Source organism: Mus caroli, chromosome 9 (genome assembly GCF_900094665.2).
Source record: "Mus caroli chromosome 9, CAROLI_EIJ_v1.1, whole genome shotgun sequence".
NCBI lineage: Eukaryota > Metazoa > Chordata > Mammalia > Rodentia > Muridae > Mus > Mus caroli.
In genome coordinates this window covers 70811323-70833934 of record NC_034578.1, presented here as the reverse complement: position 1 = coordinate 70833934, position 22612 = coordinate 70811323, and the positions used below count along the sequence as shown (strand labels likewise).

At 39.3% G+C, this 22612-nt stretch overlaps 1 protein-coding gene across 3 annotated transcripts in view; it reads left to right on the top strand.

Moving 5' to 3' along the window:
• The window catches only part of Unc13c (unc-13 homolog C), a 463067-nt gene that overhangs the window by 195050 nt on the left and 245405 nt on the right, over positions 1–22612 (top strand). For all 3 annotated transcript variants that reach the window (XM_021171690.2, XM_029481908.1, XM_029481909.1), the window contains 3 exons: positions 6046–6265; positions 19268–19495; positions 21455–21596. In XM_021171690.2, coding sequence (XP_021027349.1) covers positions 6046–6265; positions 19268–19495; positions 21455–21596 — 590 coding nt within the window. The remainder of the gene's footprint in view (positions 1–6045; positions 6266–19267; positions 19496–21454; positions 21597–22612) is intronic.

Genomic DNA, 22612 nt, shown 5'->3' with positions numbered 1-22612 from the left:
TCTCTCTCTCTCTCTCTCTCTCTCTCTCTCTCTCTCTCTCTCTCTCTCTCTCTCGGCTACTGGGCTACTGCTTGGAACAATGTCAGGCACAACGTAGATGTTTTACAAGGTCTTGTTGAATGTAAAAACCATTCTGCTTAGAAGACACAAGGAGGATGCCAAAATCTAGGTCAGCGATTCTTAAACCTGGCTCATTAGAAGCCCAGAGGGAGCTTTAAAACCTGCTGATAGCTGGTCACTCCCAGCAGTTCTCTCATAATTGGCTTCAGGTACAGCTTGGGGAGAGAGGGCAAGTTAACAATGTGTATGCCTCAACCATCCTGCTGCAGGGACTCAGTCCTTCTCACTCAGCAGCCTGGGAGAGAGGACAAGTTAACAATGTGTGTGTCCTGGCCATCCTGCTGCAGGGACTCAGTCCTGCTCATTCAGACAGGGCTTTGTATAAAATGTCTCAGGATTATTCCTGCACCTAATTACTTCTGAAGGGAAAATGTATTCCTTGTCTTGGCTCTCAGGACCCAAGGTGGCATAATAACCTTCCTGGAGCTAATGTTTCCAATTTCTCTCTCTGTCATCACAGGACAAACATGATGTGAACATTTCTTATCTCCTTTTAACTGTCACTGTACCTGGCTTCTAATAACAACATATTTCATATTTTTTGCTCTGCTTCCTGTAATTGTCTTCTTGCATCTTTAAGCTCTTTTTTAGACCTTTCTATCAGAATACAGCCCCCCCCACATACATACACATATATACATGCACACATACACACACACATATACATACAGACACATACACACATATAACATGTACACACATATACATACATACATACACACACATAACAAACTCTCACACACATACATATATATACACACATATATACTTACACACATATATACATACACACATATACATGTATATACACATGCACACGCACACACACACACACACACAAATGCTTCAGTGCACAGGTGCTCATTCAGAGTTGTGACAGGGCAGAGAAACTCTTGCTATTCCTCACACATTCCATACATCTTGATACATTTTCTGTTGTAGCAGAGGATTAAAAATACTTTAACTATGTCCTTCCATTTTTTCTTACATATCAGGTTTATGATATTCTGTAATATAAAGTATAATATAAATACAACATAAAATCTTCTACTTCTGGCATAAGAGAAAAAACTCACAGAATCCCAAGCAATTTGCCCATTTTCTTTCAAGGAAATAAAGTTGAAGATTTGACTAAGAGCTTCTGTATTTTGACTTTCTTATACTTTAAAAGATGGCATTCTCCTTGTATTATAACTCAGTGGCAGTGTTTACTCACTCTAAGTCCCTAGATTCAATCCCTGGTAACTCCAAAACAAAACAAAGCAAAAAATCAGAACCAAAAAGCCTGTTTCCAAGCCCTTTGGCTACTACAATATACCATTTCATTTGAGATGTGAAGACTTACTTCAGCAAACAGTAGAAGTCAGTGGGATGCCTTGCGTTTCCTGAGACCCAAGACAAGGAACACATCTTCTCTTCAGTAAATGACCCATCAATCTATTTGTCAGCAACCTAAAAATACTGCCTTTCTTGTCTAAAAGAGCCCTGAGCAGAGAACTTATCTGGGGGTGTTAGATAGATGAATGGACTGCATCAGCTTCCTCTCAAATCCACCAAGCTCGTTTCCCTGGGGCCCCTCTCTTGAAAGGTAATGAAATATGACTTGTGTAGAGCAGGCATATTAAATGTCACTCCTGACAAGCTGTCGGGTTCGGTCATTACATGGGCAAATGACATAAATGCTGAAGTGAACGATTTCCATGCTGCATCTCTGAAGTCCTTCTGGGTACTCCCAGGGGGAAAGGACAGGGGCATTGCCTGTGCACCAAGGGAGTGATCTGGCTGCCTGAGAAACAGCAGGCAGTGGCATTTCAATATTAGAGAGATAGATAGTCAAAAGCACAGTTGTTTCTTCCCAAAAAGGAAGGGCTCTACACTTGATCTTAGCCAAAAGGCCAAGAAGTGATAAGGAAGGGCTCTAATGTCTGTAGTAACACTAGAGACAGTCTGCTTCATGTGTAGGAATGCCTGCCTCCCTGACTCCTGCCAGATGAGGCTTGGATTCCTTTCTAGAAATGCTGATATGGAAATTAGCCATCGTGATACAGTTTACAATTATGTCTTATTCACAAGTATTTCTACTGGCCTGGCATTTGTTCTTTTAAAGATTTTTTTTAAAAGTATGTGTTTGCTGGGAACTGAACTCAGGTCCTCTACAAAAGCAGCCAGCTCTGTGAGACATCTCTCCTGCAGTGCTAGAAATTGTCCCCAAGTCTCACACACACTAGACCTATATTTTGCCACTGGCTGTCAATCTCAACTTCCTTTTTCTATACTTTAGATTTCAATTCTGTTCTATCTCAATACAATCTTTAGCTTGAGGTTCTTAGGAACACAATTCCACGTTTACTCGCTTGAAGGCCTAGAGCAAATTAGAAACACTCTCTTGGCCTCTAGTTTTTAATATGTTTACTAATATAAACATATTGGTTTTTTGTTGTATATACTATATTATATAAGCATATATGGCATATATTATATGTCCATACACACACAATATAACATATATAACATGTATATATAGGTACCTTTTATGTATATATTTACATGTATAAATCAAAATAGCCTTTGGTTTGTCAAATCCTTGACTACTTGAGACACCCATATTAAACTAGCCTCAGGACAAACAGTTCAGTAGCTTCCCTTTGCTTGAGGTCTAGGACTGTGTGCTTGAGTGAGGTGCTGTGCCAAACGTGCCTTAAATCACCAGAACTTGATGCTGATTTGAGTATGTCTGTATGACTCCTGCATCCAGTCATTTCCTGTACAATTGCAACCATGTTCTTTAAATACTAACTGTTGACTTGGTTTTGAATTAATACTCATGTCAGTTATGGAAGGTTATCTTCTCTTGGCTGGTATTGTCATCATGGCCAGTGCCAGGAATTGTCCCCAGGCCTCACACACACAAGGCCTGTACTTTGCCACTGGTTATCAATCCCAACCTCTTCTTTCTACACTTTAGAATTCAATACTGTTTACTTGCTTGTCTAATTAAAATTTGTAAAGATGTGTGTCCTTATAGTCCTATTATTATCTACTTGTATTTTCTCAGTTTTGTAAAATCAGCCCTGTAAGAAATTCATCTTTGCCAACTCTGGGTCTTTCTTTTCTTCATTTTCAATCATATCTTTCTCTTATTTGCTCTCTCCCTTCCCTGTCCTATTTTATTTTATTTTATTTTATTTTATTTTATTTTATTTTATTTTATTTTATTTTATATAAGATCTCATTTCTATAGGCCAGGTTGGCATTATATTCAGTAAGCATTAATTATTATTTATAAATTAATAAATAAATTGCTTTAACTTATTAAGCAATTAAATACAAGGGGGATATTTGTGAAATACAAAAATAAATATCAATACTTATACACCCAAGTGTGTATCTATTTGACCGTAGTGAATGCACGGCACATGTGCCATGCTGTGTCGTACTGTCCTTTGGCCTCCAAGTCACTCCCTGTATCCCTTTCCATCTTTTTTTGGGGGGTGAACCCTAAAATTTCTTTGGGGTGTGATAATTATCATCTCTAATGTAATAATATAAGTAAAATAATATTATTTACTCAGGTTTTTCTTTTGACTCTACTAAAACCTTACCTAAATAAATATTAAGATCATGGATCAGTTTTTCAAGATGGCTATACAAATGGGTTAATCCACTCTGACATTGTGTCCAGTTTTTTACACTGGTAAACTTGGAGCAGTGTTGTAGCAGTGAACTTCTTGTTTAAAGGACAGTTCAAAGGTCACATTGTAGACAGTGTTCACCTTATGGATCTCACTGATGCTTGTGTCTATAAATAGTGAAGCTGTGACACGTGCCACTTCTGCATTTCTCTCCTGAAAGATATGAGCCCAGTGAGTGTTGAGTGCAGGGACACTGTCTCAAACAAGAATCATACTTTTCTTCAAGCTATCATAATGAGATTCTTTTAAGTATGTAAAGTTCTTGGTTTATAGTATCTCAAGAGGGAACCCCATAGAGTGCTAAGAAAATGGACCTTCATCAATTAGCAGTGTAGCAGGAAACCAGGGGAGAGCATGACACAGAGACAGCCAAGCATTGCTCCTGATGTATCTATTAACATTGGCAGATGGCGTGCTGTTGATGGCTTACAACACCACTCACTACTCTTGCCAAGAAGCCTGATTATTTTTCAGTCATTTTATATTTTTATGATACTTACAATAAAGAAAGCTGTTTACTTCTGTCCAGTGTCCTAACACTTCAAAAAATAAGGTATTAAAGTAATACCTTGATTTCTCTCTCAGCACAGAGATTTTTAAACCGAACACTTGTTTAGGATCTGAAAAGCCCATTCCCTCTCCTTTCTGCAGAGGCTTTTCAGGACATGAGACAATCCATAATCCTTTTAAAGGTCTAAGAACTGTCTGCACACACCAAAACTGGCCTTCCTTGTTAAAATATGTTAAGTAATATAAAAATAATATTATTGTTTTTCTACTTTTACATAGATAAAGCACAGCAAGGGCATTCATCAAACCATGCATAACTCAAAAACAAAATCTTAATTATATAATTTTTATTTTTTAGTTTCTTTATATTTGATTAATTGTGTTGTGGCATATATGATTTATTATAATTTGAAAACTTCATGTCTTTTAGAATGCAGTGTTTGTTGTGAAAGGTTTAAAATAGATTAGTGTCTTAGTCAGGGTTTCTAGTCCTACAATGAAACATCATAGACCAAGAAGCAAGTTGGGGAGGAAAGGGTTTCTTGAGCTTATACGTCAACACTGCTGTTCATGACCAAAGGAAGTCAGGACTAGAACTAAAACAGGTCAAGAACCTGGAGGCAGGAGCTGATGCAGAAGCTATGGAGGGGTGCTGCTTACTGCATTGCTTCCTCTGACTTGCTCAGCATACCTTGTCATGGTACCCAGGTCTACCAGTCCAGGGATGACAACTCTTACAATGGGCTGGGCCCTCCCACATTGGTCACTAATTGAGAAAATGCTTTATAGCTGGATCTCATGAAGGCATTTCCTCAACTGAGGCTCTTTTCTCTATGGTCACTATTGCTTGGGTCAAATTGACATGCACAAAACAAGCCAGAACAATTAGCAACATGCCATTAGCCAATGGAATCCATTTAAAGTATCACATGTTTTTTTATTAAATAACTCTAGATAATCATTCAGTGAATGTTTGTGATCCACCAATGGTCATTACAGCCACCTGCCTGGACAGTACCAGGCACCATGGAGAATACCACATTTAACTTTTATCTACAGCGAGACCTTTCTTGTGAATTAGTTGGGAAAAAAAATCTTTTCTAAGTAATGAGTGTTGAAAATCATTCCTTGAGGAATAAATTACCTAAAACATTGAAGGTGAAGTGTTAGCAAGGCTCCCCAGTCAGGGAAGAAGGGTCTGGGTGGAACATGAAAGGTATGGAGATAAGTTCAGACGGTTATGGTTAGCATTAAAAATGCTTTCCACATACTTAATAATTTTACTATATGCCAACTAAGGCTAAGGTTAGTCATATAAATTAGTGTTTTGATTTTATAAGACAGGGCCTAGCTTAGGCTCTGCGCGCTGCTGTGAGTGGTAAAATATCCATTCTTGCTCTCCATGTGTGGTATAGTGAGGCACAGTCATTAACAGGTGATTAGAACTATGGGGGAACTGCAGAAAAACCTGTACACAAATGGAGCCTACTGCGGTCTGTAAGACTACTGGGGAGTTCTTCAGTAAAAACAGCCAAAGTGGGCTTTAAGAGAGAAGAATAAACGAGCAGAATGACAGGTTAAAAAATCATTACTTACCTCAAAATCAAAGGCTCTCCCAAAATAGCAATTTCAGTGGAAAAAATGATAAAAATGGTCTATTTTGTGCGGAAGTTCCCCAAAGCCACTGATTTGCTTTGCCTTGTTCCCACTCTTAAACTCACAGAAAATGCATGTCTTCAGGAAGACCTTGCAGGCATTGATCTACCCCATTTCTTCCACCACTCCCCACAACTTCGAGGTCTGGACGGCTACCACACCCACCTACTGCTATGAATGTGAAGGGCTCCTGTGGGGCATCGCAAGGCAAGGCATGAAGTGTCTGGAGTGTGGGGTGAAATGCCACGAGAAGTGTCAGGACCTGCTCAATGCCGACTGTCTGCAGCGTGAGTACTCAGGCTGTAGAGCCTGCCTGTGTCTTCACACCAGAGCTCTGTAGCCTTTTGTGTCAACATGCTCTCTGAGCTATCTCCTAGCACATACACAAATGAGCCACTGATGGCCAACCAGTCATAGACTTGATGCTATAGTCTCTGTTCTTGTTCGCTTTCCCCTTGATGTAATAAAATACTCGAACCAAACATGGAGAAGAAAGGATTTGTTTCGTTTTATATATCCAAATCTATCATTAAGGGAAATTGGGATGGAGACTCAAGAAGAAACTAAAATGGAAAACAAAGAGGAATGTTGCTTATTGGCTCATTCTCTGGGTTATGCTTAGCTATCTTTCCTAGAAAGCCTAGGGAACTGTGCTCCTCAAAGTGGGCTGGGCACTCCTCTATCAATTAACAGTTAACACAGTCCCTTATATATAGTTCCATAGGTCAATATGATTGATGCAACTCTCCAATGGAAATTTCCTTTCCCTGGATGATTTTGGATTGTGTCAAGCAGACAATGAAAACTAACCGGGTCATCCCCATACGACTGAATTAGGAACTAGAGAGTGTAGTCCTTAGGCTGAAAGAATATCCTCAGTAGCTGTAGAACTTCAAAGTGACCTCCAGTGTGTTCTGTTAATAGTTATGTGTGATTGTGACCATATACAATGTTACCCAAAGTGGAGCCAGGACACACTCCAGAAATTAGAGCTGTGGATGTTTTCCCAATTTTATCTTCACTGCCTGATGGGTATCCATCTGTATGGATATTGGAAATGGGGCTCCTGTCTTCTAAAGGCAAATGCAGCTAGGCATATTGCCCTTGCAGTAGTTTTTTAATTTCACACAAATCTGTTTCCCTGAAGTGGATGAATATGGCTGATAAAATTTACCTCATAGATTAACTGAGAAGGCTACATGAACTAGTTCATGTTGACTCTAGCAATACCATAGGCAATATGAATGAATATGGCTAATAAATTTACCTCAGGTATTTCTTGATTTGTTGAGAAGGGTGTGTGAAATAGTCTGTGTTGATTCTAGGTATACTGTATTCCTATGTGGATAGGCTCTTTATCCTTTGAAACTTCTGAATGGACACCTCACTTTGTTTTCTATTAACAATTTATCTTAACTTTTGTTGTTTAAAATTATTTATCTGATAGCAGATCCAGAAATTCCTGTCCTCCTTACTCTTGGCTATATATAAGTTGGCTCTGCCCCACTGAACTTTATTCTGAAATTCTCTTTGAAAAATGCTATCAAAGAAATCTATTTTGTGTGAGTTCTGGTTTTCAACACAATGCCTTGTCATGGCAACATATGGTCTGACCCCTTGGTTTGCAGTCAGGGTAAGGTTCATGGATTGCCTAGAAATGAGTGAGACAGAGGAAAGTATGAGACCGTTTAGAGCTTCAGTGACAGCTGGCTAGCTGCCGTCAGTCATGGACATAGAGCTTCCTCATGTTTTCTGTGCATTAACATTCCCCCAGCACAACTGGATCAGACTAAAGCTAAGTTAAACAATACTATGTCTTAACAAAGTGTCAAGTTTCCCACCCATCTATCCCCCTCTTTGTAAGCCTTGAAGCAGAATCTCATGTAATCCAGGCTAACCTTAACTCATTATGTAGCTGAGGATGACCTTGAACTGATTCTTCTGCCTCTATGTCTTATGTGCTGGGTTATGGGTGTGTGTTGCCATACACAACCCCTTCTTTGAAAAAAGTGTGATTAGGAATGATCTCTTAAAATAACTCAATGTTATTTATTCAACCTAATAACAGTTAAAATTAATCTAGAGGGTTGAGAGATGACTCAGCAGTTAAAAACTACATGTTTTTTCAGAGGATCTCAGTTTGGTTCCCAGCATCCATTTCGGGTAGCTCACAACTATCTATAACTCCAGCTCCAAGGGATCCATTGTCACTTCTGACCTCTATGGGCATTGCACTCACGAGTACACACACACACACACACACACACACACACACACACCACATAAAAATAAAAAGTAATATCTTTACATTTTAATCCTTGTAATTATAATGAATTGTAAATAAGCATTTTGATAAATAAGAAGAATAGAACAGTAACAGACATAAAGAGTATTGCCATCTAAAAATAAATATTGTGAATCTCTAAGAGAAAAAAAAATGCTTTAGTTCATGCCTAAGAAATGGGTTTGTTCTTTTTCTTTTGTCTTTTTTTTTATTAAAGATTTCCTCATCCATTGAACTCAAGAAATATTTCCATGTTTTATTTCTATTTCTTAAACCAGTATTTCTTATTTGATATTGAATAAATGATATAATTAAATTTTTCAAAGATTTTTTTCATTAAGTTGAACTTAATTAAAACAGTAGCCCATAGACATACCATCAGGCCAACCTAATGTAGATAAAGCATCGTTGAGACTCTCTTCCCAGGGCATTCTAGGTTGTGTCAAGCTCATAATTAAAGCTATCTATCATGTGTATACATTTTGTGGTAGTTAAGTAAGACAGAGCAGCCTCTCAGGGGTGAGACCATTCCCTAGGCAGAGAGCCATGAACTGGGTAGAGTCATTTAATTGAACATTTTCAAGTAAGGAAGTAAGCACGCCTGTATGCATTCATTTCTCTCTGCTCTTGACTGAATGTCATATGACTTCCCTTCTGTGATGTAATAGGTTGTAACTTTGAATACTTTCACTTCTATTTTTTTAAAAAATGATGAATTTTCATGTTAAGTTAGAGAAGTTAGAAGAGTTAAAAATACTATATAATAATCAGGATAGATGTGGACAATCCAGGAGGGGACATTTTCTGTAATAACTCTGACCTGTTTCTTCTATAAAAACCAACATCTCCACATGGGTCAGAATGGAGTTCTGTAAAGATATGTATTTAGCATCACAGATTTTCCTAAGAACTAGCAAAAAACTTTGAAAATCTCTCTCCAAAATCAGTGAGGTTTCCTTTAAAATTGCCTGTTTCTTGTTTTAACCAAGAAGACAGTGTAAGTTTATATGTATAGCTGCCTCCCAAGTGCTGAGATAGGTGTGAGCCATCATGCATGCCTGGTTCAAATTATTTTACTTGATCATCCTCACAATTTAGAAAAGATTCAAATACAGAAACAAAAAAAAATGTACACATAATGTTGGATCCTAAACTAATGAGGCTCCAGAGTCCCACAAAACATGTGTTTTAGACCATATTAATTCCTGAGGAGTTCAAGAATCACATAAGGTCAGAGTCTGTCACCAAGTGTTCAGCAAGCAGGCATTGTAAGGTATGTTTTCTGTCTCCTCCACTGAAGCTATGCCACGCTTCTGTGTCCTAATACAAGTCCTTTTAAATTCACAGCATTTATAAGATCTGGCTATTTCTGTTGTTTGCAAATTGGATATTGATTCCTCTCCCTCTGAGGTCCCATTACCAATGTTTGCAACCATGATATTTTGAGACACTTAAATAGGTTGAATATATTGAGCATCCCCGTGAGCAGAGAATTTATTCTTAGAAGAAAGTAAACAATATTTACTTCTCTATAACTTAACCCTCATGTAAGCTCTAAAGATGATTAATAAATAAATGTGGTATAAACAATGGGTAAAGGCATTAACAACTACAATGAAAAGTCACCAGGCAGGAGAAGGCCACCAGAGAGATAGCTTGGTGAATGTAAGCAATGACTGTTCCTGGACAGGACTCAGGTAGGGTTCCAGAACCTTCATTGTGGTTCATAATAATCCACAACTCCAGTGCCAAGGGATCTGATGCCCTCTGACCTCCGTGGGCACAAGGCATACATATGGCATACATACATACATACATACATACATACATACATACACACATACATGACAAACACTTGTGCACATAAAATAAATAAATAAGTAAAATTGTAAGCAGCCTGTGTTGACTTGATGATCATCTTTCTGTATAACCATACACAGTTGGAGACACTAGGTTGAAGATCCCTGTGGACTATTGAGCTCAGAATGTTTGGTGCCCTATTGAGAACTGGATGCTTATTTCAGACATTTCAACTAGAAGCCAGATCTCAGAACTCACACACCAGTATTCTTTCCTAACTTTCAAATAAATGTATAACATTGGTCCAAACTAGCTACCTAGACCCCCTTAACCTGATACATTCAGGCTTTTTGCTTTTTCACTGGATGCCTGTCTTCTTAGATGTTATGCTATGCTGGCCTAGACTTCCCAGGGTTCCCCTCATGAGTCCTCAAGGCTTGTCATGAACACCCAGCCCAGCAGTTTTCCCTTCACACCACTAGCTACAGTCATGCTGAGTTTTCAACAGCACAAAGAGAGCCAATGACCTAAGGATGAAATCAGTTTGAGTAACAGTGGAATCAACTCTTGTCTTATCTTGGGGTGTTAATGAGCCCATTAATAAACTAAGTGAGTAGAGGAGAGCTTTTACATTCTCTGGTCAGCCACAAAAAAAATGGAGCAGGAAGAAAATGCCCACATAATGCCACAGAAGAAGCAACCCTGTAGTATACCCAATGCATGCTAAGAGACATGATAGACAGTTTACAGGCTTGAACTCCATTTAAAAGGTCGACATCTCATTCTGTTTCTACTCTATAATTTTGTGTGAATTAAGTGATATTGGCCAGTTTCATAAATGCACATACTGCACACTGATCTTATTGCCCCCATTACTATCTCTTGTTCCTCCCCTTCCCTCTGAATTACTTCTTCCAAATGGTCCCCTTCTACCCACATACTCACACACAACTTAGCTACGTAGTTCTTCATATAAAGGAATTGTCTATGAACCTCTTCTCCACCCAGTTAGGAATATTGACAAGCAGGTCTTGTGCAGATAACCACAGCTGCTGAGAGCTCACAGATACAACATCTGTGTGTTCTGAGCAGAGTTCAACAGCACTCCTTCCCATCCTCCATCTCTTGAATTATTTTTCTTCCTTTTTTTTTCCTGGAGGTACTAGGATCCTTGAAGAAAATGATATAGACATCCCACTTAAAACATTGCTGGCCTCATTTTTCACATAAAAGAGAGTTAATAATACCTGCCTCAACATCCAGCTAACATCCAGAAGAAACATATTTGTGGCTTTAAAAGCTCTCTGTCTCTCTGTCTCTGTCTGTCCCTGTCTATATCTGTTTATCTGCCTCTGTCTCTGTCTTTCTCTCTCCCTCTCCAAGCCAGTATACACAAACATCTTGACAAATTATTGAAGCTTGTCTGATTGGCACTTTCATGGATGGACATAAAACTTCAAGCCTTTTTGTAATAGATGATTCAAATCAAAATGGTAATATTTATGCTAATTTAACTTAAAATGAAAAAAACCACTAATGAGCAGCATCTATAAATACTATATAAGAAAATTATTTAGTATTAATAATTTTCACTTTCTCTACAAAACAAAGAGTTCATCCAACTCTCTTAAAGCAAGAAGAGGAAAGTCAAAAAAGAAGTAAAGCCATGCCCATGCAACATTATGATGCTATTTTTAGTGAATACAGTGTCAAGATTAAGATACATAAAAGTATCCATGGAGAGTTATGGTATTGATTTTGTCCTAGGACCTCAGAGAAAATTCAGGAAAAGAGAACAGGAGGCAAAATTGAAAAAAACTTTAGATGGAAAGTCTATTCCCCTGCAGGAAAAAAAATCAATAAATCCTACAAACTTTCATTTTCTGGCTTACGAAGTTTTCACATTAGTCTAACCTCTACCCCAGATCTAGCAGACATCACGAAGATTACAGGCAATGAGGCCCAGTCTGCTACACTTCCAGATTAGCCTTCAGTGCTATTTCAGCAATGGTGGTTCCATTTGTGGTGGACAGAGGTGGAATGAAAGGAGAATCACTCCTCTTCAGTCCTACCCAGCACCTGCATGCCTGTGTTTTGCTGTGCAGGGAATCACAGTTCTCATGTGTGCTCTTCAGTCCTCTTATGATGAAGGAGGTGGCAGATGGCAGTTTCTCAGGAGCAAGGAACATGAGGCCACCATAGGCCTTGTCTGGAGCACAGTATCTGCAAGGCCTTTGTAGCGTCCATTACTCCAAACCACTTGACCTTGTAGAGGAGAACCTAGAGCTCATCCCTAAGACTTCCCAGGGTTATATTATTTTTTTCTGGGTTTAGTCCATGATGTCAGAATCAACTATCCTGTGTGTATGGGATAAAAGACAAAACAGATCTGAGCCCTATGCCACCCCTCATATGTAGATCCTAGCCTCTGGTGCCTGTATGCAAACAGATGAAAGTGAGAGTGAGGCCCAAAATTTTAGACAGGAAACAAAGAAAATGAAATAATATGTGATGAGGGAGAGTGAGATGGGGATAAAGAAAATGTGAGACAGAGATGAGAAAATGAGTCGGTAAGATAGAGGCTACAAGCAGAAATTGGGGGCAAGAGGATGGCAAAGATGGGCTTGGGGAAGAATGATATAAACACCCTTAGTTTAAAAATGTCAAATGCTGCTAGGATGGTTCACTAATTAAGAGCACTCACTGCTCTGGCAAAGGATCTGAGCTGAGTTCTTAATATCTACATGGGGAGGCTCACAACTACCTGTCAGTCCAGCTCCAGGAGATCTTATAGCCTATTCTGGCCTCTGTGGGCATCTGTATTCACACACACACACACACACACACACACACACAGACAAATAAACCTTAAAATGTCATAATAATCTCTAACCCATTATGTATTGTTTGTAAGGTAGGTAGATGGATGGATGGATAGATAGATAGATAGATAGATAGATAGATAGATAGATAGATAGATAGATAGATAGATAGAGGATAGATTCAAGCAGCCCAAAACAGAAGCCTCATCTTAAAAGACAGTAGGATTGCATGGAGTGAATTCTACCTCCTAAAGAAACAGTGGCCACTCATCTCAGAGTAGACGTCTGATGCTTAGGCTGGTGAACTTCTTTTGTCTGTACTTAGGCAAAACAATGAAGAAGCCTTTTCAACCTATTGCAGCCTGTCGCAGGGTGATAAGGTTGGAGATGGTGCCCTAGGACATGTTTATGTCCCACAGGGAAGAAGCATGGTGGGTCAGTATGCCTTAGGCAGCTCCCAGCAGCAATTTGAACTGCTTGTATCAAACTTCTTAGGTATCAGAGGCCATTTAAGGATGAACCTAAGCAGAAAGAAACCTGTGTTTGAAGGTTTTCATGTGTTGTTGTGGTTTTGTTTTGTTGTTGTTTTGATTTTTTTCACTTCTGAATAGGATGTGAAGAAACTAAACGTGATATTTTTTAAAAAAACACATCTTCCCGTCTTTAATCTCTCCCTCAATTTCACCTCGACATATTTGAAAAATGGAGCACATTTAAAAATTATTGATTTGTCCACTTAAGCCATTAAGATATTTCTTTACACTAAATGGGAAATCTCAGTAATTACCAATGAGATAAAAGAACCCATCCTGATTTTTTATTTATTTATTTATTTTAGTGAAAGCATTTCCCAAACTCATCCTAGGAGGCTGCATTTGCAGTCAGGATGCTTATCTGCAGTGGGGATGGTACAGACAGAGTCAGAGGAGCAGAAGTTAGGGCTTGGCTTGGGGGCAGATTCAGTGACAGTCAAATCACTTCAGTAGAAGGTGGCAGTTCCTCATGAGAGGGCCCCCTGCCCACGTGCCCCCATTTTCATCACAGAGCCACCTACAGGGGTGGGAGAGATGCTTCATCACACCAGAGCTCCCCCAGTTATCTAGGTCTTTGTTTGCAAGAACTGTGGGCTATGCAGCTTTGAGTCTCTGAGAAGGGGGTGGCCTCTGGGGGAGTCGCAGGTCTGTTCCATGAAGAGACAGAAAGCATGTGAAGGGAGGAGGGCTGGGGTTATCTCAGATCCAAAGCAACTAATGGGAAGGGTGGGAAGATGTCAACTCTGTGCCCACCTACATGATTCCCCAGAAAGAAAAACAGGCATGCACAGAGGACCACCCACATGATGTCACAAGAAAAGACACGACCCGTTTCTATGCTACAAACTGCTAGACAGCAAAAGCCGTACTCAGATGCCTCAGCCCTGATAGCCTGTGTGCTTTCCCTGGATGCTAACCCACCACCACCTGGGTCTATTAACCTCAAGGGCATGTAAGGGTTTCTGGATGTCTAAACACAAACCAACAAACTAAACTTTCCAGATTCTTTGGACTCTAATACCTTTTGTCTTTAAGCACTGTATTGACCCCACCTGGCTAGTAGCTATGGAGACAGTAGCCTTTGCCAGGTACTAATCGTGACTCTTTGTGGATGCTTCACAGTAACTGGAGCTCAAAGTCTTGCAGTCCCTTGCTAGGATGAAATACTTTGATAGATGTCTCTGATCTTTGCTTGTTTGACTTTCTAAATCCCACATTTAATATTCATTAGAAGACTCTAACTATCATTATATATTACTCTACCTATCTACTTGAGCTCAATTCTCACCTAACCTCATTAAAAGAGGTATTACCATTGTTCTCGTTTGAAACTCATTAAAAAGAGGTAGCACCATCATTCCTGTTTGCCTATGGATGAGGCAGCCAAGGCTTAGCTAAGGTGAAGAAGTAACTATGGGGGTTGAAGTGAAGATCAATTGATAGTGCTTGCTTAGCAGTAATGAGAGCCCCAGGGTAAGGTGCCTTGCACCTCATAAAACCGTGCAAGGAAGAAAGGAAGGAAGGAGGGAAGGAAGAAAGGAAAATAGGAAGGAAGGGAAGTGGGGAGAAAAAAGGAAGGAGGAAGGGAAAGAGAGATGGAGGCAGGGAGGAAGGGAGGGAGCGGGGAAGAGAATGGGGAGAGAAAAAGAGGAGAGGAGAGCAAAGAATTCAAATGCAAAAGAATGATGTTCTGGATCATTTGCAGCTCTATAGAAAATCACCATAAACTAGGTAGATGCTGAATATCAAAACTTCATCTCTCACTGCATCAGCCCCCATGCACCCCAACATTTGTCCCACTGTCAGCTATTGATCTGCGCTCCACAAGGATTAAGTGGGGAAGGGCTCCCTTGGCCCTGTATTGTAAGAGCATCATCCATCAGAGCTTTGTCCTTGGTACCTGCCTATTCTCCTGAATGTCCACCTTCTGACACTGTCATGTTGGTGATTAGGTTTCAGTGCTGACATTTAGGGAACCACAAACATTCAGAACATATCAGCTAGTGCCTGGCAGGTGGGGACTTACCCCTTCTTTCCCACAAATGTGCTAACTACATGCCTAGCACTTTATTGCTATGCTATGTTCTTTTTGTTTGTTTGTTTGGTTGGTTGGTATTTTGGGGGTTTTTGGGGTGGTTGTTTTGGTTTGGTTTGGTTTGGTTTTGGTTTCTCGAGACAGGGTTTCTCTGTATAGCCCTGGCTGTCCTGAAACTCACTCTGTAGACCAGGCTGACCTCGAACTCAGAAATCCGCCTGCCTCTGTGTCCCAAGTGCTGGGATTAAAGGCATGCGCCACCACACCCCTTACATGTGTAGCTGGCTACTTGCCTTTGCATTGCCCTAACTTCGAGATGCACATGTTGGGCAGCTCAATCTAGTTCAGGTTAAGCAGGCTCAGCTTTCTGGTTATAGGCACATAACCTGTTTCCTATGAATTCCAGATCTGAAGCCAAGAGACATTTGTTTTCTCGTCATAACTGTATTCTTAGCACTTTAATTATTGTGCATTATAGGGAGTCCTCCCTCCTGAATTATGGCCCAGGGCACAGTCTACAAGAAGCAGATGATTCATTAAATTGATTATGACTGCCTTTTTACCTTTAATTTCTTCAAAAACTAGCTTGGCATCTGTATCTCTTGAGCACATGCTATTTCCTAAACATTGTGCTAGACATTAGGTTATGCATTTAATAGAGCATAGTCCTACCAGCTACACACACACACACATACACACTTAGGTAAGTGGGTCATTCTGAGTGTTAAACACAAGAGGGTTGAGTGTTTACAGGTTGGCAATAATTGTATCACTTCAAGGTGCTAATGATACAAATGGGGCTTGACCATTGCTTTTGTTTTCTGTAGTGGGAGGCAGAAAATATGATCATTAGGTGTGAGAAGACTGAATCTTCTGTTAAGGAGAACACAAAAATGTATTCTTAGAATAGAGGGTAACGCACTGAGGCAGGAGACCTGGGGATTGCAGAAGTGTGTGGAACATTTGTTGAGCAAATGAGCAGAGAATAGGGCTGGGAACAAAGGAGAAGGTTGAAAAATACTCAAGAATAGACTCACAAAGTATATAAACACACAGGTACACATCAAGTGTATAAACACACATGTTACACACAAAGCATAGAAGCACACATAAACACATGAAGTATATATACACATTAAGTATATAAACACACAAGGATATACACACAGAGACATTAGGGGAGTGAAAGAAATGGGGAAAGAAGGATGGGGAAGTTGAAGCAGACAGATCTACTTATTTGGAAAAAATACTAGAATTGCAAAATAGAAAATTATGAATTTCACATGAAAACTAATATCATTCAAATTATAAGTTAAAAAGTAGAAAGAAAGAAAGAAAGAAAGAAAGAAAGAAAGAAAGAAGGAAAGAAAGAAAGAAAGAAAGAAGGAAAGAAAGAAAGAAAGAAAGAAGGAAAGAAAGAAAGAAAGAAAGAAAGAAAGAAAGAAAGAAAGAAAGAAAGAAAGAAAGAAAGAAAGAAAGAAAGAAAGAANAAGAAGGAAAGAAAGAAAGAAAGAAAGAAAGAAAGAAAGAAAGAAAGAAAGAAAGAAAGAAAGAAAGAAAGAAAGAAAGAAAGAAAGAAAGAGAGACGTTCTGGTTGATAGTGGAATTACATAAAAAGAAACCAGTTTCCCTGTGAGGAATATTTTCCCTTCTATGTAAAGTTGAATTCTCATTGACCGGAGGACACTTGCTTCCATCTAAGCTGAATTCTCTCCCTGCTCTCTTGTGTGGAACTGCACTGCCTAGTCTGTCCATAGAGCGGTCCCTGATGGGAGATGAAGGCCGCACGGGGCAGCGCATCCTGTGTGATGGGGGCTTTGCTGCAATGCATCTCCGTTGATCTCAGCTACTGTTGATCACCAGTGGCTGGCTACTTCAGGAAGCTACCAGAGTATTTTTTCACATAAGCGCTTATTTGCAGTTATCACTGATTACATTGAAATTACTTTGAAATAAACAGAGTAAGACTGGAAATTTGTGACAAATTGCAGCAATTTAAAAACACAGTCTGATTGGAAAATTAAGGTGGGTGTTTGGTGAACAATGGTGAGCAAGGGAAAGGGCTCGCAGATCAGCCGCCAAATTAATTACGAATTCATATCTGAAGCTCTGATCGAAGCTCTTCAAGAAACAAAATGTAAACGCAGAAAAATTTCAAAGCTATGTATCTTCTCTGGAAATGACAGATAAGGGGCTTAAACATAAGTTTCTGTCAGCCTTCCCTTCCCAAATTGGCAATTTCAGTTCACAGATCTGACTAATCCATACATATTCCAGCAGGAACACAACTACAACATCAAAAGAAGAGGGAAGAGATTTCAAAGTTAATTGTCGGAGATTTGATACTTTGGCATAAGGAATCTCTTGACGTTCTAGCTTTAAATTTGTAGCTGCTGTTTGACAATATAGGGGCAGGGAATTCTTTCTAGAGCCTCTGGATTAAGCAATGGCTATGATCTCAGCCTTCTGCGTATAAGGGTGAGGAGTGAATACCATCTTCATGCTGCTTCTAACCATTCAAATATCTTAGTGTGACTGTCACCAAGCAAACACATTTCTCCAGACGCTTTGAATCTTGCAGGTATTTTCTATCCATCTTTGACATTTAAGGGGCATTCTAATACTTGAAGCCAAGTATGCCTGTTAGGTAGTGCAGACATGCAGTCCAACCTAATTCACTATATTTTACTGAGCGAGAACTATGCACTGTGTAGTCAAGCTGTTACTGGTAAATTACAAACATGCTTAATTACTTAATGGCACATAATTTACAGATACACAGCTGTTATAAGGCATGTTTTAACAGATGAATAGGGTATTTTAAATGTTCTTTAAATGAGGATTCATTCTTTTTTAATCTTCTCATTTAAATATGTTTGAGGGCTGGTGGGTGAGGTGGCAGAGCACATAAAGGTGCTTTTCAACCAACACAGTCAGGGTGAGTTCAATCCCCAGAGCATACATGGTAGAAGGCACAGACTCTGACATCTCCATATGTGCCATGACACAGTCATACACACACATGTACACATTCGTATCCCAGGAGCCCAGGCCTAGCAGTGAGGATACCTCTGGTGGGTGGGGAAGTTGAAGGCCACAGACATGGTACTTGGGGAATGATCTATAGCTGGAAGCATTTGTGAATCATACAATACTCAGGAAGTTGATGTCGACCACAAAACAAACAAATTGAAAGATTTTGGTTGAAAGTGAAATTTAGCCCATTTGACTAGAAATATGTCTGTTGGTGAGGATTTAAGTGTGCTGCCTGCTACCTGCTATAGCATCCAGACCACTGGTTTCCAAATGGTTTTTGCAAAGAAGAATGTTTCACTATGTTTTGGTATGTAATGTATGTGTGGTATGGGGATTCTTTCAATGTAAATAAAACAGCGTTTCATTACAGTCCATCCCACAGAGAAAAGTTGGATGAGCCCTGCATTATTTGTCTCCAGTTGAAAAATGCCACTTATGTCTGATCCAGTTCTCAATTCATTTTAGAGTCATTAAATACTTGCATGTCTTATGTTTGCATGCAACAGTTGTTGTTGTTGTCATTTGTAATTCAACCCAACTACTTATAGAACTCCTTACTTGTTCCAGTAATGTGGTTTTATGGGTGACTGAAGTCTACTCGGTTGCCAATAATGCTAATATGGACCAATGCTTTCAGCACAGTGATTCATTCTCCTGATGTTTAACAGAACAGCCATCCTAGCTCCTCTAAACTAAATCTTTGACATGCATGTATCTCCTTTTGAACCATCCCAGAATGACTCCTGGATATTCACACAGTCACTGACTTTCCATTGCAGGAGCAGCAGAGAAGAGCTCTAAGCACGGTGCGGAGGACAAGACGCAGACCATCATCACAGCCATGAAAGAAAGAATGAAGATCAGGGAGAGAAACAGGCCAGAGGTGTTTGAAGTCATTCAGGAAATGTTCCAGATCTCCAAAGAGGATTTTGTGCAGTACACAAAGGCTGCCAAGCAGAGCGTGCTGGATGGGACATCTAAGTGGTCTGCAAAAATAACCATTACAGGTAAATACATTTTATTCTGTATAGAGGGTTTTTATGTGTATTGGGAATCACCATTAATAAAAAACTCTAGATAAAATAGATTAAAAAAAAACTCTCCTCAATGTTGGCAAATCTACCTATTCAATTTTCTCAAATAGATGAAGGAAAATTGCAATACTTTCACTCTATATTCTGTTAATTTACTTATCAATATTTTAAAGATTTAATAAATTAGCTTTTCAAGTTGCTTGCTACTGAATAATGGCAGCAGTGTTAATAATGTCCTCACTGAGGGTCACTATTAGTGTGTTGCTTTAAGGGGAATCATTTTTAGAACTACACACTCGTCCACCTGACCCTTAAGTAAACACCAGTGATGGTTAAAGTTCTTTAAAACTCTAAAGTTGGTCCTTTGAATGATATTAACATGTACGTGGGAGCTGGAGAGATGGGTTATTGTTTAATTAGTATCTACTGCTCTTACAGTAACCTAGTTTAAGTTTCTGGTTTAAGTTGCCAGTACCAACATGGGTGCTTAAAGCCACCTATAATTCTAGGTCCAGAAGATTTGATGCCCTTTGCTTGCCTCCATGAGCACTGCACACATCTGATGTACATACAAACGTGCAGGCAAAAAACCCATATACTAAATAAAAGCAACACCAGAAGCATTAACCAATCTTCTGTTATTTTACTACATAATAAAATAAAAACCCTTTCTTTATTGGATTAAGCTGATCAATACCCACACTCAATCTATTAAGTTTTTAAATCATTTGAATTTTACTGAACAATTTTTTTGCATATGCTGCATGTACCCTAATCCAATACACATATGTAAGTATATCAAAATATCGTTGGATATTTTCTTGATTTTTTAAAAATTTACAGCTACTACTGTATGTTTCTCCTTACGCCCAGCATGGATTTTCAAATATGAATACAATTCAGGATGATAAAATCTAGCTAGCTAATTTGCAAAGTGTCGTTTTGTTCTGAAAGCTCATGCATGACACCTGTTCTGTGCTTTAAGAACATAGCACATAGTATTTGCTGTAATCAATTTGATGTGTGATATGTCTTTTGAAATATGTTCCTCCTACCAAATCATAAAATATACTACATGTTTACACACACACACCATGCTATCTTTCCCTAGGACCCCAACAGCTTCTTGCACACAGTTGTAGTTGTAGTCATAGAGGAGTGACATCATTTTGTATCAGGTTCTTCCACTGAACACAGTCTCTTCCAGTTTCATGCATACTGTGAGAAGTGGCAGTATTTTGTTATGAATTCCTATTAATAGGAAAACAGTTGAGTCAACATTTATCAAAATGAGATTTATACCTGGTCAATGATACACAAAAAATTGTTCCATATTACTGATTATTAAAGAAATACAGATCTCAAACACAGTGAGCTTCCTCCTCACACATTAGAATGCTTACCCTCCAAAATTACAAAAAATAACTGCAGATCAGAATATGGAGGGAAAGGAGCCCAGTACAGTGGTGAGAGCAATATAAATTAAAACCGTTAATATGGAGAACAAGAAAAGTGCTATAAAATATTCAAAATGTAACTACCACATGTCCCAGTGGTCCCACTATGAAGTGTATACCCCAAAGAGACAAAACCAAAAGTCACTATCTCACGTAAATCACTTTACTCCTATGCCCACTGCAGCACAATTCAAAGAAGCGGAGGTATTGGTTCAGCACAGGTGTCCATCAACAGAGGGACAAAGGAAAAGTGGTAGGCACCCATGGTGGGTAGTGCTCAGCAGGATAAAGAACAGAGATGTTACAGTCATTGTGCATACTCTGTTCTAGTTTGTGGAGTTCAGTGAGCCGTGAGAATGAGTGTGGTGAGGTCAACTCTGCAAGCCCAGGGTAAAATGGCAGAAAACATTCTCTCTGATGGTTTTGTTTCTGAAAGTGTCGTCATATTGAAGCCTTCATTTCTGGTTCATTTCAGTGGTTTCCGCACAAGGCTTGCAGGCAAAAGACAAAACAGGGTCCAGCGACCCATATGTGACAGTTCAAGTTGGCAAAAATAAAAGAAGAACGAAAACTATCTTTGGAAACTTGAATCCAGTGTGGGATGAGAAGTTCTACTTGTAAGTACACACCACAAAGCTATCACATAGACATGAGCATTTGAAAATGAATTGAAGACAGGCTCGTGAATGCTGAAGAAGTTAACGCTATATTTTAATCTCGTGCAGAAATGTTGAAAAGGGGAGCTAGAATTTTAAACTTAATATTATGAAATGTTTTGTTTACTCTTTAGAAGTACAGTTAGGGCAGTCTTGGAGGAAGTAGCGAGAGTTTACTGTGTGGTCTATGACTTGGGCTGTGAGTGCTCAGAGTTGAGAATCTATGGGCTGGGCAAGCATTGTACTACACGTGAAGATTTGTGACTAATGACAGAAGAGATATTTGGGGAGCCACCTCATCCATCCATCATGGTAGAAATGAGACTCGACCACCCAGAGAAAATGGCTGATGATAACTTTATGACCTTTCACTGTCTATGGGGACATTTATTTATAAACTCTTACATCTTGCACCTAACAGCAAGAAATCACTCTTCTCTCCAGGATCCTTTTCTTTCTATAGCTCTTCTTGAGAAAAAAAAAATGATGCAATGATTTCTAGTTATAATCTGGTAAAAAGTCACTAAGGGGCGTAAGTCTGCTGTATCTTCTTTATATGCTAAGTGAGCAATCTTGGATCTGTTTAAGTGTGTAACAGGTGAGGGGTGGGGGTTTGTGATTGCTATTTGTTTGAATATAGACCAATGAAAAGTGGTTTATAAAAACTGGTTTAGAGAACCACTTGGGTTTGCATAACTATGAAATGAATGATGAGGTTTGGGTGGTGTTTCTCTTCTGAGGGATGGGTGGGCTCCTCTAGCTCTTTTTCAACAGAAGACAAGAAATCAGTGGGTAGTTACAAATTGAGATTCTACTGGAGTCAAGTAAATGAATAAAGCCAGTTGAGCAACTGGGCAGAATCAGGGGGTGGTGGTAAAGCCCTGACATAAAGGAGATCCCAGAGCTCTTGACTCTAGCTGCATATGTATCAAAAGATGGCCTAGTCGGCCATCACTGGAAAGAGAGGCCCATTGGAC